The 15,109-nt window shown below is 40.9% G+C and overlaps 2 protein-coding genes across 3 annotated transcripts in view; one reads left to right on the top strand and one right to left on the bottom strand.

Annotated features, from left to right (window-relative positions):
• The window catches only part of LOC131239961 (uncharacterized), an 84,573-nt gene extending 81,059 nt beyond the window's left edge, over positions 1-3,514 (top strand). For both annotated transcript variants that reach the window (XM_058237929.1, XM_058237930.1), the window contains 2 exons: positions 130-222; positions 3,058-3,514. In XM_058237929.1, coding sequence (XP_058093912.1) covers positions 130-222; positions 3,058-3,135 — 171 coding nt within the window. In that variant the 3' untranslated portion in view covers positions 3,136-3,514. The remainder of the gene's footprint in view (positions 1-129; positions 223-3,057) is intronic.
• Positions 3,515-4,563: 1,049 nt separating this feature from the next.
• On the bottom strand, positions 4,564-11,343 carry LOC131239960 (malate synthase, glyoxysomal-like). Its single transcript, XM_058237928.1, has 4 exons — positions 10,881-11,343; positions 9,098-9,423; positions 7,677-8,007; positions 4,564-5,334 (listed from the first exon to the last, which is right to left on the bottom strand). Exons 1-4 carry the CDS (start codon positions 11,286-11,288, stop codon positions 4,678-4,680), a joined length of 1,722 nt encoding a protein of 573 aa, XP_058093911.1. The 5' UTR covers positions 11,289-11,343; the 3' UTR covers positions 4,564-4,677.
• Positions 11,344-15,109: the final 3,766 nt, after the last annotated feature.

Genomic DNA, 15,109 nt, shown 5'->3' with positions numbered 1-15,109 from the left:
GTGGATAGGATTCATGCCTTACTAATGGAGAAACTGCTGAATGTTTTTGTTTTCTTCTTGGGAAATTGCCTTGTTTGCATATGTTTTCATCTCCGTTTTCATCTCCTCTTGAAACATCGTGTTCTGCAGGTTTTGAATCAAATCGTATATGAACTTCCAGCAGAACATCCATTGGCTGAAACAAGACCTCTCCGTGAACTTCTTGGCCATACCCCTCCTCAGGTTTGAATGGAAGACTTTAAGTTTTCTTATATTGTTTCATTTGTATCTTTATTGGTAACAGAATAGATCCTTATACCAATGCTAGGTGTTACTTTCTCGACATCTAATAGTTTTGGTTTAAAAAGCTATAGAAGGGAACTCTTAATTGGAGAGCCGTCACTTCTAAGCAGCAGTTTCATTATAGAAAGGATTTAATTCACATAATCTACATGCTGTTATCTTTAGATGTGCCTGATTAGTAAGCTGTTTAACCTTAGAAAAAAGGAATACCCACTTGATATTTCTGTTTCTTTTGTCCTTTGTATTTATATTTTCTGTATCATCTAAATCTGTATTGCAATCAGTTATTTGCACCAAAAAGATTCACACGACCTGATTGTGATTACACATTTGCTTAAACTTTCAACGGCTTCCTATTTTGCTCTTTAGTCTTTACCAATTACTTGTTTTCCAGTAATTTCTTGCCAATGAATGCGATTACCTCCAAAAATCACCTGAATTCAAATCCAAAAGCAAGGATTACATCTGACATCTGAAATTGAAGTAATTACAAGGAAAAATAGAATTCACATGGAAATATGACATTGTGATCAGTATCACTTGCATGCTACTTTGTTTTCTTTATGGAAAGGATTAATAACTTTCTAGAGAATTGATCATCATGTAATACTTTTTGCAAACCAATTAAGTTCATTATGCTATCATATCCCATGCATCTCCATACTCATTGTGCATTGCCATTTGTGAGTCTGCCATCTCCTACTTCTTAACTGTGAAATTTGTGGATGACTGCTATCTCGGGACTTTCGTTAACTTTTTAGGGCATGTTTGTGTTGCGCAGCACGCCAACAACGCAGTGAACCAAGATCTAATCTCCGGTCTCACCCACAAACGATAAACAAGAAGAAATATAAACTAGAAACAGATCAAAGCAATCAAAATAAACCACAAGACAAGATATACGTGGAAAAACCCCAAAGGCCCAAACTAGGGTAAAAAACCATGGATGCAAACTTCCACTATGAAGAAAAACGAAGATTACAAGGCAATATACTAACCTCTCCCTTGGAAATACAGAGAAAACCCTTTGCCAACACCTTAGAATTATTTCCCGTCCCCTAGAAAAGCCCTAAGGACACCTATTTATAGTTTAGGCAACTTCCCTTTCGCACCCTTGCGAAAACCGACTCAAATTTCCGCAATCCACATCAAATCCAGAAACGAATCTGCATAACCTCGACTGGTCGTGCAGACTGCACGACCGGTTGAGCGGACCCCTAGACCGGTCGAGCATGGGCCACGACTGGTTGAGCACCTTAGAACCCAAAAATTGATGCTCGCTAGACTTTGAGTCAAGCCAGTCCATGACTAGTCATGGAGACTGCACAACCGGTTAAGCAGGGGCCACGACCGGTCGTGCGGCCCCCAGATGTGGTTCCACATTCAACAGTTTGATAAGTGGGAATCCATGGAAAAGGAAAGAAAATCATGGAATCCATGATATAATTATTATACCTTTCGACTTCTACAATTCCCATGCACAACTTTTAAGGTGACCATTTGAGATGAATTGGAGATTTCCACTTGCAAATTAAGCTTGAATCCATTTCTCAATAGTTCCTTGGGAAGTAATGATTATGATTCCTTTGTTTTCCCGTGGGTTCCCACTTATCAAACAAGCCCTAACAGTTCTTCATTGGAGCAAATCTTGAGAAAGATAGGAAGATTTAATTGAACGAATGGTAGGGTTTCAAAATCTATGGGTTGCTCAGATATATTCTTGTTTTAAAGTTGGTTTTATCATTTATAAGGTTTAGGTTAATTATCAATTCTGGAGTTAGGTGCATGATTTCTGCTGAAGGAATTTTATGTTCTTTCTAAGACTTGTTTGGATAACAAGCTAAGAATAAACATGTATTTGAAATATCAACTAAAAATACAAAATTGTGGTACTGGTGGGGGCTTGGTGGCGGTACTCTTTCCCTCATTTTGTCTCTTTGGAATCTTAGTTTGGTCTCGATCGTTTGGGTTCTTGGGAAGGAAGAAAATGATCTTTGATTTATTATTATTATTATTTATATATCATGGAATGGGATAAAAATAAAGGTCCTGGACTTGTGCTTTTTGATCAGTTTTGCCCCTTTCTGATTCATTTCTTTGCAGCCAGAAATTGATACAACTCGGACAAAACTGAGTCATACCATATGTTGGGGGGGGCGGGGTGAGAGAGAGAGAGATTTGAGCTGCTCTCTGCGCCATTCGATATGGGCCGGTAAGGAAATTGGGTACTGACAATCCAGTGACATGCAGATATTCAAATTACAAACTCAATTCACTCAAACTCGCGTATGTAATCATTCAATGCAAAACGTTACATTTTCAGCACCAGAATGGTTGACTCATGTGATTAGTAGGTAACTAGCTCATCATTATCGGCCCATTCATGATGGACAACTTCCAATTTCGAGAGAGAGATTTGGGCTGCTCTCTGCACCATTAGATATGGGCCGGTAAGGAAATTGGGTACCGACAATCCAGTGACATGCAGATATTCAAATTACAAACTCAATTCATTCAAACTCGCATATGTAATCATTCAATGCAAAACGTTACATTTTCAGCACCAGAATGTTTTACTCATGTGATTAGTAGGTAACTAGCTCATCATTATCAGCCCATTCATGATGGACAACTTCCAATTTCGAGTGTGTACTTTGAAATGTTTTAAAAGCTTTATTTACACTTTTTGCAATGGCATATCCAAGAAATACCATCAATCAATCACTCTTCCCGGGGCCCTGCCTTCAGCATTTGAACTTGAAGGATTTATCACAGGTTGTTGCTGGTGGAGTACTGGGATCTGTCATCGCTGCTATTGGCCATTTGGTCAATGAAGTTGTTGCTCGAGCTTGATCTCATGTTCAGAAGATGTCTTTCGATGTTCTCTTTGTTCCTCAATCAGCAAAGCTGGTTCTCAATAACCTGCAGGATGGGGAAGCTACTTGAAGACCTGTGATTCCAATTGGTTATTCATATTTGTTATCCATAACGTTATTATGGACTACGTTGAATGTCCTTTTCAGTTTACTTATGGTATGTGTGATAAGAATCAATGGTCTGTTGTTGTTTCTTTAACTGATTGTAATCCTTTAGGTTAAAAGGCTCATTCTTTTCACAAAACTACTGTAGCAGTGGAGTCATGTGGTGAATCAGCCTTCCACTAGAAAAATTGTCATTCTTTCAATGTAATGAAGCATAGTTTACTTGGAAGTAAGTTACAGCTTTTTGGATCCATATTGGTAGTAGTTTCCAGAATCCTAGAAAGTACAAATAAAAGATCCTCATGCAATCATGAATGGATAGCATTGGGAGCAAGGTTTTAAATCGGTGTATCGGATATCGTATCACTCACCACTAACATGGTCATGTATTGCCCCCGTCTCGGGCTGACATGGATATGTCGTTCATAGGCGATAACAGTGTGGATCAGATGATATATACCGGTTTTAGATGATTCTTTAAACCTTGATTGGGCTTGAGGAGATTAAAGAGTTAGATGTTTTGGAGTTTCAGTTATACCGTTTTCTTTTCTGGAATAAGAAACTGTGAATACAATATATGTAGGACAGGTTACCATGTCCAAGAACAAGGGTTACTTTCATTCTAACACACTGGTTCTTTTATTTCTGTACAGGGGCTTCTTTTTTTTTTTCTTTTTCTTTTTCTCTTTCTTTTTATCATTTAAATAGATGTTCTGCCTAAAGCTGAGATGCTCCATTGACTGACTGAAACCCAAGAAGTCAATTGTCACACCATCAAAAGAGGACATTCTGGAGATATGACAGGTATGCTCTTCATTGACCAAATAGGTTCTCTTGAAAGAAATAAAAAAGTTTATCATTTAAGAAATATATACATGACCAACCTAGTAGTAACAATGAAAATAAACCAAGGACCATGACATCCAGAGTTATAAATCATCTCTGCCATCCATTTGGTGTACATGCCTATTGAACTGGCCAATATCTCTGGACCACTAATTGGGTGGGTCATGGCCTAAAATCACCACAGACCAAGTGATGTTAATGTTCTAATCAATGGAAACACTCTGGAATGTTATCTATGATGTTTGCTGACCTCCCAAAAGCAGGTGATCTGACCTGTGTGAATTTTGGATGAGGAGCCCTTCAGTTGGGCATGCACACCAAATGTACAGTAGATGTGATTTATGCCTGATTTTTCATTTATGCTTTACATTCATGCATAAGATTGTTACTTGTCGAAAAAAAAAAGAAAAAAAAAAAGTTGAAAAACATGTGGATTTACTAGTGACACACCATCTATCCAAGAGACGAGTTTTATTATCAGTAACACAACCAACAACATGGCAGTAACAACCTTATGAAACCTGAAGGCTGCAATATACTGGTAGGCATACATAGATGAGGAAACCATTTAGAGCCTAGAGGGTGCCTTGGGATGATGGATGACGATATGATTATAGGCGTCTAGAGTCAGAAAGTCATCAAGGGTAGGAGCAGTGCATTGCCTGGTGAAAATCCTGCAAGCCTCCTTATACATCCCACGTTTGAACATTTCTGCACCAACCTCTCTCTCAATCCTTGCCATCTCTTCTTCCAGCACCCTCCCAAAGAGCTCCAAACTCACCTTCACTCCAACACCATCACCATCCAAAGCCACTCCGTACTTCAACCATTGCCAATTCTGGACTCTGCTGATCTCGGCAGTGGCAGCATCTTCCATGAGATTGTATAGAGGCACAGACCCAGTCCCCGTGATCCATGCCGCTAGGTACTGAATTCCAACCCTCGTGTTCAGCCGGAGACCCTCCATTGTTCGTACTCCTTTTGGCCTTTGTAGGAGGTCTTCTTCGGTCAGGCTTGCTGCATCTTCTCGCTTCATGGTGTGGATCTGGTTAGGCACATTGCCAGTGTTGTTCATGAAGACTTCCATGATGGTTGGGATCAAGCCAGGATGGGCTGCCCATGTGCCGTCATGGCCAGCACGCACCTCTCGCAGCTTGTCCTTTCTTACCAGTTCCAGTGCGGCCTCGTTGGCCAATTGGTCATCTCTGATCGGAATCTGAGCTGCCTGAACAAGCAGATTAGAAGACCTCTGTCATGCCAATACAATGTGTGTGTGATAAATGCACACATACATCCATAAGGCATGCACCCAGACAAATACATACGTATACACCTGGTCCAACATACATGTACAAGTGCGTGCATATGAATACATATATACATTCATATGCATGCTACATCCATTTGCTACAACATGCTGCATCCAATAGACGTGCACTCATATCATGTCTACAGAGTGTGTGTGATAAATGCACACAGACAAATGTATACATATGCCCTTGGTCCAAGTACATGTACATCCATAATGCGTGCACAGATAAAAACATATACACTTGCTGCAACACATACATCCGTAATGCTTATGTAAACACGCATACAAGTGCGGCATATGCATGTATATGTACATGCAAATACATGCTACATCTGTTTGCTACAACATGCTGCATCCAATATATAAAATATACATGCTACACCCAGTACTCGGTCAAACTGTGTTGCAGCTATGCTACAATATTGCTGACTTTCGAGCATGTTCCATTCATGCCTTGTAGCACTATCATGCATTTATAGCATTGTACTTCATCAAGGTTCTTTGCAAGAGGAAATATAGGGTTCTAATGAATCAAAATGTGAATATTGTCGGCTTCTGAAATGTAGGGCCCATGGTTTGGAGATGACCATTGATCTAAGGAAACCATGATGTATGGTGATGCCTGAAATGTCTCCTATATTAGATGATTCTAACCATTGGATTAGTAGTGGCCTACAAATAAATGATTAATGAAAAAGAACTTAGCAAGGGGCCAAGATAGTAGGTAAAGATTTGATTGGTAGACTGATCCAAGCGCAGCGACCCATACCCTCACATTCAGATGGAGCCCATTAGATCAACAGTCGGAAACATAGAGACATGGGCCTCACTTGTAAAAATTGGATGCATCACGACATTATTCACATTCAAATGCGTCAGGACCTTTATAATTCTCCATTTGTATTTCCACCTTGGTATGTTTACATTGAAATTTAAAGGCATTCATGAGGGTGCCGATACAAGAGTGAGAATGGTCTGTGGTGAGACTAATAAGTTCCAGGTGGCCGTGGTTCAACTCTAAGGGCTAACTTTGGTGTGCTTGTTATAAATGAATTAATCGCTAAAAGTCTATGGAGAAACTTCTTGGTGTATGCTATGTACGGATGATGAGGTGTTGGTCGATGGAGACCAGAAAGAGACAAATGCCAAATGCTAAATTGGAAGTTTGGATGAAAGATATAGTATGGTCTAGGAGCCTTAAAATGTTAGCAGAACCAAGACAGTATCTAGAATGCAACTCTAGTAGGAACAACTGTAGAGTCAAAACTTCAGTTCTATTCTGTGTTCAAGACTCAAGAGATTATTCCAACCAATTAGCTATTTTATGTAGGCTCTATGATTTAGAAGGATTAGTAGATTGATGAGGATGTCTCCAACAGAACTACAACTGGGTGGATGAAGAGGATATGTACTAGTGGACTGTCATGTGACAGACAATTTGCCAAATATTTTCATAAGACAACTGAATAACTGACCATGCTATATGGGGCAGAGTATTGGGCAGCTAGAAGAGCATAGAAATAGAGATTGAGCATTGCAAAGACGAGGATCTTTAGATGGATGTGTGGGAATCCAAATAATAAAATTCGATCATGGGAATGAAAGCTCGAGATAACATCATTGGGGGTGGGGGTGTAAGAGACATTGATTAGGATTGAGAGGCCTGAATGAGGAAAGAAAGACCTCAAAAGACTTGAATGGAGGTGGTTAGAAAGGATAAGGAGGCTTGTTCACTTACTGAGGGTGGGGTCTTAGGATTGATTGGTGAAACAAGACCTGTGAATCCAGGTTGAGATAGTTGGGACAAGGCTAGGATGATGATAGTGGTTGATTACATAGGCTGTGATCCTATACAAATTCTACATACTTATTATGGTGCGGACTGATGTGTGAGGCCCAAGCGGGCCCACCGATGAGAAAGAAAGGCCATTGGGTTGGATGAATCCACCATAACTGTACATGAATTGAAGATAATGATGATTGGATAAACCATATCGATACAATTAAGGACATGCAAAATGGGTGATAGGAACCATCCATTTTGCAGTCTGATTTGAATGGATATGATCATCACATGAGGGTGATTTGGGTTTAAACCTATGATGGAACCCTTCTATCGAAGCTCTACCATGATTATAGGTGGGGCTGTTTGAGCCCCTTGTGTAAATTAGCACCCTGATAATGTCTGAAGAATTGGCAATGAATCGAAGCTCACATTGTATACTGAAGAAAAAGAAGGCAGTAGAACTACATACCATGCCGCCCATGGCGTGCACACCACGCTTGTGGCACGTTCGGATGAGGAGATCAGAGTAGCTCCGCATGAAGTGCTGGGCCATCCCAACCTGGACTCGGTCAGGGAGCAGGCGATCTGGGTGAGCTTGGAATGTCTTGACATAGCTGAAAATGTAGTCCCATCTACCACAGTTCAACCCAACTGAGTGATCCTTAAGCTCATACAGTATTTCATCCATCTGAAACACTGCTGGCAGTGTCTCAATCAGGACAGTAGCCCTGATGCTTCCTCTCTCTATTCCTGCCATCTTCTCTGCCCTTTCAAACACACAGTTCCATATCTTTGCCTCCCTGCCAATCACAAAAGACTCTTTTAAGCGTATTTTTGTTTTCTTTTTTTTTGAGATGGTAGGTAGTTTGGTTGGTTGAAGAACTTTTGGGTCGCATTTGGATACTCAATTCAATCGAAATGCAATAATTTGATGTGATAAAGAGGAAATGAGCAAAGTGGGGCAAGCTTATTTCCTCTACAATGGATCAAATGAATTGCAAATTGAGCATCTGGATCCTCTTGCTCCGGTGGTAGACTCTTAAGAGTTTCAACACCCGGTCAAGGGTTCGAGTATCCATAGGTGGTGAAATTCCAGTATGGCGTGTGCAGGGGTGTGTGTGCGTGTGGAAAAAATAAAAAATAAGTTATCTTAAAGAGCATTTCACTCTCCAGGATGGTTAGTCGATTAGTTGGAAAAATGATGCGTGTGAAATTCAATTGAGCATCCAAACACACCACAGACAATTAATTTTATCTTAAAGAGCATTTCACTCTCCAGGACGGTTAGTCGATTAGTTGGAAAAATGATGCAGTGCACTTATAATCATTTGTGGACTCGGTACTGAGTCGAGTTGAGTTCGGGTCAGGTCTATTTCAAAACCAGGTCAAGTTAGGTCAGCCCTAACTCGGTCTGACTCGACTCGATGCCCAGCTCTACATGAGTGATAGATCTGGGACGTACATCAGGTGAAACCCTCTATGAACCTGCCATGGCATCAAAGTCATGCCAGTCCAGTCATTAGGTAGGCCAGAAGCACATGGTTGATTTCTTTTAACTGTCCGTTTATACCCATGTGGTCCAATTAATAGCAGGTCATCCTGATTCAATCTCCAAGAGATTGGAACAGCAGATCCACCTGATGAGCGGTTTAGATTTTCCTCATTCCCCTCCCCACCCAACCCCACCCCCCAAATAAATAAATAAATAAATCCTTGTTCTTGGGTCTAATATTGTAACAAAAAGAACGGACGGTTTTGGTAATTTTCTGATGTGGTATATGAGATTAGCAGGCTGGGCCTACTATCCCATCCTACCAAATAAAAATGATTATTTTGATCAGGGCCTTCAATCTCGTATGGGCCCTCCAGATTAGTAGAAGTACAGCTCACCTTGAATGTTCCATTTTTGGAAGGTAGAAGAAAGGTCCATAACCTGCACCTTGGGTGGCCCGGAAAGTTGCATGGTTGTGATGAAAATAGAGGCCGAAATCGACGAGACAGCCAATAGCAGGCTCACCGTCTATGAAGATGTGGGCCTCAGGCAAGTGCCATCCTCGAGGGCGAACAAAAAGCTTGGCAATCTGCTCGTTGAGTCTGTACACCCTATTCCTGGCATGATCATGGTAACTGATGGTCCCATCAACTGCATCTTTCAGATTGACTTGTCCTCTCATCAGATTCTCCCATGTTGGTGATAGTGCATCTTCAAAGTCAGCCTACACCACAAACCACCATATTATCATCATCATCATCATCACAAACATAAACACAGGAATAGTCCTTTTTACATAAATGATCCAAACCATCCATTTAAGTGGTCCATAGAGAGCTGAACCTATTGGATGGTCCAGATCAGTGATTGCATGGTCCGTCTGATGAAGCAGCCATTTGAGCATGTACCATGTGATTGTGTGGTAAGGATCATTATTAGGTCCCTCAGTAGGGGTGGGGTTGAGATGTGTAGATGTAAATTGATAGGTAGACCATCTCATTCATCCAATTCATTACATCAATCTGAACCTTCCAATTGATCTAATTGGAAAGTTCCTATTGTCCCATCATCATAAAATGTTTGTAGGCGATCATCACTTTTGTTGATAGGATAAAAGGAGGCCATGGATGGATGGACGGTTAGGATCATTCCATTTGTGGATAGAGATAATCGAGGAGGTGCCCAATTATATGATCAAAAGAGCATGGTTGGTTTATACAAAAAAATTAACATGTATGGTTTACACAAATCTCAAGTCCCATCTCAAGTGCTTAGAATCATCCACCACAGTTTTTGGGCTATGGATAAAACCCACAATGAGATCCATCAATTGGAAAATTAAATAAATAAAATTATTGGGCCATGGATATGGGATCCACCAAATGAATGGTCTAGATTATGTCCCAGACTGCTGAAATGTGTGAATACCATGTAGAGTCTTTCCACATCGGAATGTTAGACCCGACTTACGGTTTGGCTAGTGGTCGGCGCTCTGTGGGCCCCACTATGATGTATCTGTTTTATCCACGCCATCCATTCATTTTTAAAGATCATTTTAGGCTTGATACCAAAAACGAGGCAGATCTAAAACTCATTTGGACCACCCCACTGGAAAACAGTAGTGATTGAACTTCCACCATTAAAAACCTACTAGGGCCCACTGTAATGTTTATTTGACATCCAACCTGTTGATTAGGTCGTACAGACCTGGATGAAGGAAAAAAAGAAACATCAGCTTGATCCAAAACTTTTGTGGCCCACAAGAAGTTTTTAACGGTGGGTGTTCAATCAACACTGTATGGTCTACTTGAAATTTGGATCTACCTCATTGTTAGGCTCTTATCATAAAATGATCTGAAAAAATGGACGGATGGCATTGATGAAACACATACATTCATGGTAGGGCCCACATAGCACCGAGCACTAGCCATTGGCTAGTGACAGGGTAACCAGCTAATCCGTTTCCCAACAGACCGGACCCCATAAGCTTCTGCCACAACAAGCGTCAACCATGTAGGATCCTATAAATCAGTTAGGGGTGGCAATGGATCCGGGTCTGGTCCAATTCATAAAGCAGACCATTTGTTTTTTTTTTTTTTTTAAAAAAATATCGTGGCCACACGTGTTTTAGCCTCAAAAGTCAGGATTGATTGGGCCATATGCATATAAACATATTCTCACCATAAATACTTTGGCTCCTGAGTTTAGTGCATTGATTATCATCTTCCTCTCCACAGGTCCAGTTATCTCAACCTTCCGATCTCCCACTGCTGGTGGGACTGCCGCACAAACCCAGTCTCCTTCTCTCACATACCTCGTCGCTGGATCATAACCCGGCAATATCCCAGCATTATACTTACGTTGTGCCTCCCGACGACATTCCAACGCATAACGGATATGGCCACGGAATTCGCGATGTAAGCCAGCGACGAATTGCAAGGCCTCCTTAGTAAGGATTCTACCAAATTCACCATCGTATCTCCCTCTGATGTCCACACCATCAGGAAGATCATAGCCACCCATTGATACCTTCCTTCTAATGTCTACACCATAAGAAACATCATAGCCGCCCATTCGCATTGTAGCCATTCAACCCTATTTGTCTACTACTCTCCCTTATTACTTAGAATATATATATTAAGGAGAGAGAGGAATGCAATTGGATATGTGTAGGGTGTCACTCATGACCATCTCCTATTTATAGAGAATGCATAGCATCATGTGCGTCAGATGGGTGGGCCTGGATTCCTCTACAACACCTGTTTTAGACACTGCTTAAAACACCCAAGTCCCGTTGGGGGTTTTATATGTAAAATCCACTCCGTCTATCAGGTTCTACACTCGATTTTAAGCCTTAAAGATAAAAAGATCTATAACTCAGTTGGGTCCCACCACATGGAACAATGAGGATGGGATGCTAATCATAGGTTTGTGGTTGGAGCCACCATGGTGTGTATCTTTCATCAAAGCCATTAATCAGGTGTAACTCCCCAGGATAAAGAGAAAATACAAAAAATCAGCCTGATGGAAACGTCAGGCAGGCTACACCGTGTGAACTTGGCGTTTTTGCTAGCAATTTTACATTGTTCCCATCGATGTGGCCCACATAAATTTTCAATCGAGCGTATATTTTCTTATACGGTTCAAATATTGGTTATTACCTGATGGAAAGATTGGATTTTACATATAAAATATGGTGGACCACATAGTTTGTGTGTTCTAAGCGTTGCATAAAATTGGTGGGTGTAGACGATTCCGGCTCAGATTGGTGGGCGATGACGCACTCCTCTCGAGAAAAATAGAGGATGAGGGAGTTGGGTTTTTGTGCCAGCATCGGGATGTGCGTCAGTTACGATATGGTGGGCCTTTGACACGTGGTATATGCTTGTAGCATTGCAGTCATCAAGGTATGGTGAGTGGTGACTCGTATGGAACCTCTGAATCAGATTGCGTACTGAGTAAACTCGGTTCGTTTAAACGTGCTGAGTACAATCTGTGGGCCCCACCGTGATTTATTCCTTTTATCCACGCCGTCCATCCGTTTTACCAGATCATTTTAGAACATGATCCCAAAATTGAAAGTGGACCACACCACTAGAAACAATGTGAATTGAATGCCTACCGTTGAAAAATTTTGGGACACAATTTTTGGATCAAGATTATATTTATGTTTGATCTTCATCCATGTCTGTGTGACATTATGAACAGTTTGGATGGCAAATAAACATCACTGTAGGCCCCAGGAAGGTTTCAACGGTGGACATCATTATTCCCATTGTTTCCTGTGGAGTGGTCCACTTGAGATTTGGATATGTTTTTTAGTGACCTAAAATCATCTGGAAAAATGGATGTACGGAATGGATAAGACAGAAACATCCATGGTGGGCCCCAAAGAATTTACTCAGTACGTAATTCACTCGCCGAACGTCTTTGGGCAGTTTCTTGCTTGGAATGAGAAATGATAAGCGCATTGCTCGAGTGCGCTTTCTAAGTGCACTCGCATAACACGGGTCAATTTTTCGCACGCGTGTAACATCCGGGCCGTTAATCAAGCAATCCAAGATGTTTAGATACTGTTTCTAAGAAATTAGGCTGATATGGTTAATGGATGGGCCTCATTTGTACAAAATAAAATGAACAGTTAAGAGAAGTTTATCAAAGTTCAACATTTGATGTACGTGCGTGGCCCACCTCATGATCAGAACAACGTGATTAGCCAACTGATGAGTGGATCTAATATCAGGAGGCGAGTAGACAACATCTCTTCTCAGAATGGACGGTTGGCAGAGACGAGTCTTCTCTCCAGCTACTCCGAAGCGCGCTATGGTTAAATGATGTAAACTTATGCACTGTAGCGCGACGGATATATTAGTCAATCGAGATCATCCATAACTTGGGTCCCCTACTGTGGATGTATCTGGCCAATAAAATAAAAAATCACACGCCTGGAACGTCCTTTACCACTTAATTTCAGGCGACTTTTCCTTTCTTTCTTTTTAACCGTGCATTAGATGGACCTAGTTGAATGGTTAGGATCATCCAACCTGTATCATCACTTAGAACGAGGATCAGAGTTTTGATGGTCTGGATTGACTTATATGCATGCCATACGTATGCTTGCTAGTACCAATGAAAGATGAGAGAGACCCATATATGGCACGTGTCATCGATTAAAAATTTTAATTAAAAATGTGGTGTACCATATTAACAATCAATCACATTAAAAAATCAATTGGTCCACACCCCAACAAACAGTGTGTGGATAGTGTTCATCCTCATTATCACCATTCGTCGTTTACAGCCAATAGAGTGTATCTAAATATCTGCATATATTCACGGAGTACATTTCTTGATAAGTGTAGTTGCAGCGTATAAGATGAATTCTTGATAAGTGTAGTTGGAGCGTATAAGATGATGCCTTGTATGGCTAAAGCGGTAGACGGAGCAGTCGTGCGCCAACAATTACAAGATAAGTAGCAAGAGAAGTGTTAAGAGAGCAATAGTGGAGAACAGCTGTGAAAACCGTTGGAACATGAAAATGATCCAAATAGTTGGATCAAAAATATAAATAGCATAGCAAAGCAGTAAGGAAGTTCGTCTCATACCAATCCAAACAAATCAAATCTTATCTTTTAATTATCCAGTCAAAATTACATTCCATAGTGTAATCATTTACTTTCCTTATCAAGCAAATTACATTACATAATGTAATCTTTACTTTTCAAGCTCTCCATTTACATTTTGTAGTGTAATCAATAGTGGTAACCAAGTAGCTAGTAGTTTCTAGTTGTAATTTGAGTCTATGCCTGAACGCTGGATTCGATTCATCAATTGGAAAGGTGTCTTGCAGCTGCTCTTCGCGGCCAACTGTAAGAATTCTTTTCTTATTTTCATTTTATCTGTATCAAAAGTCCTTTCATATGGAAGGCAAAGGAGTAACCCATAATTAGATGATGAACCTCACCATCTAAATATCTCCTGATTCGATTTTTCACATTGAGCGAGTGACTGAATAGGCAACCGTTCTCTTTAGCTCCTGGTCATACACTACGTGTCTGCCTATCTTGGCACTTGGGGTTATTATTGTTTGGTTTGAATTGAGGCTACAATTTTAGTTCTACCATACCCGCGCACCCAGTGCAGAAAATAACAACAACAAATTTTTGGCACACCCGGTGGGACCCTATTTCTAACTTACCGGTGTAACATTGTCAATGATGAATAAAAGAAGTGCCCATGTTGCCGGGGTTGATCCCTTTACACCAACCGCACCACCTCCAGTTGAGGATGTGCCGGCTCCTGCAACCCCTGAGGCATTAAACTTGAACAATAGTCTGACACTTGCTGTCGGTGACCAAGTAAGGTCATCAACTTCCCTAACTGTTCTTCCAAATGAAGTAGTTGTCATGATCTAAGATGTTCAGATGAACATTTGGCTTGTGCATGAATACAGGAGAGTCCCAAGGGAATAATTTCATATTTAATTTGAGTACTGATTGATATATGGCTAGCCAGACTGAAGCCATGCATCAATTAATAGTCATGATGGCTAATTGAACACCATCGGCAACATAATATAATGTCGAAAGAAGTTCAATCGGCAATGCAGCTCCGCTGCCACCAATGCTGCTTCGGCAACATAATCCACCACCGGTGCCTATTATGGAAATGAGGAATGCGCCACCCCTTATGGAAGTTAGGCGACCAAAGTGAGAGACTAGAAATTTTATGCCTGAAAATAGGAATCAAGGACCACCAGGAGGATTTAATCCCCAACAGTTCCCTAAATTCCTGGATAATGCAAATCGATTTAGTCTGAATCACCCACCAGCTCTAGAGCCTCAACAGATGGATCGTGACCAAATTATACAAATTGTCTAGCAAGTTGCTAGCCAAGTACTCGGCCACAG

The sequence above is a fragment of the Magnolia sinica genome, chromosome 3 (assembly GCF_029962835.1).
Source record: "Magnolia sinica isolate HGM2019 chromosome 3, MsV1, whole genome shotgun sequence".
NCBI lineage: Eukaryota > Viridiplantae > Streptophyta > Magnoliopsida > Magnoliales > Magnoliaceae > Magnolia > Magnolia sinica.
Note: the sequence above shows the minus strand (reverse complement) of the source record. Positions and strands in the feature narration are given on the sequence as shown.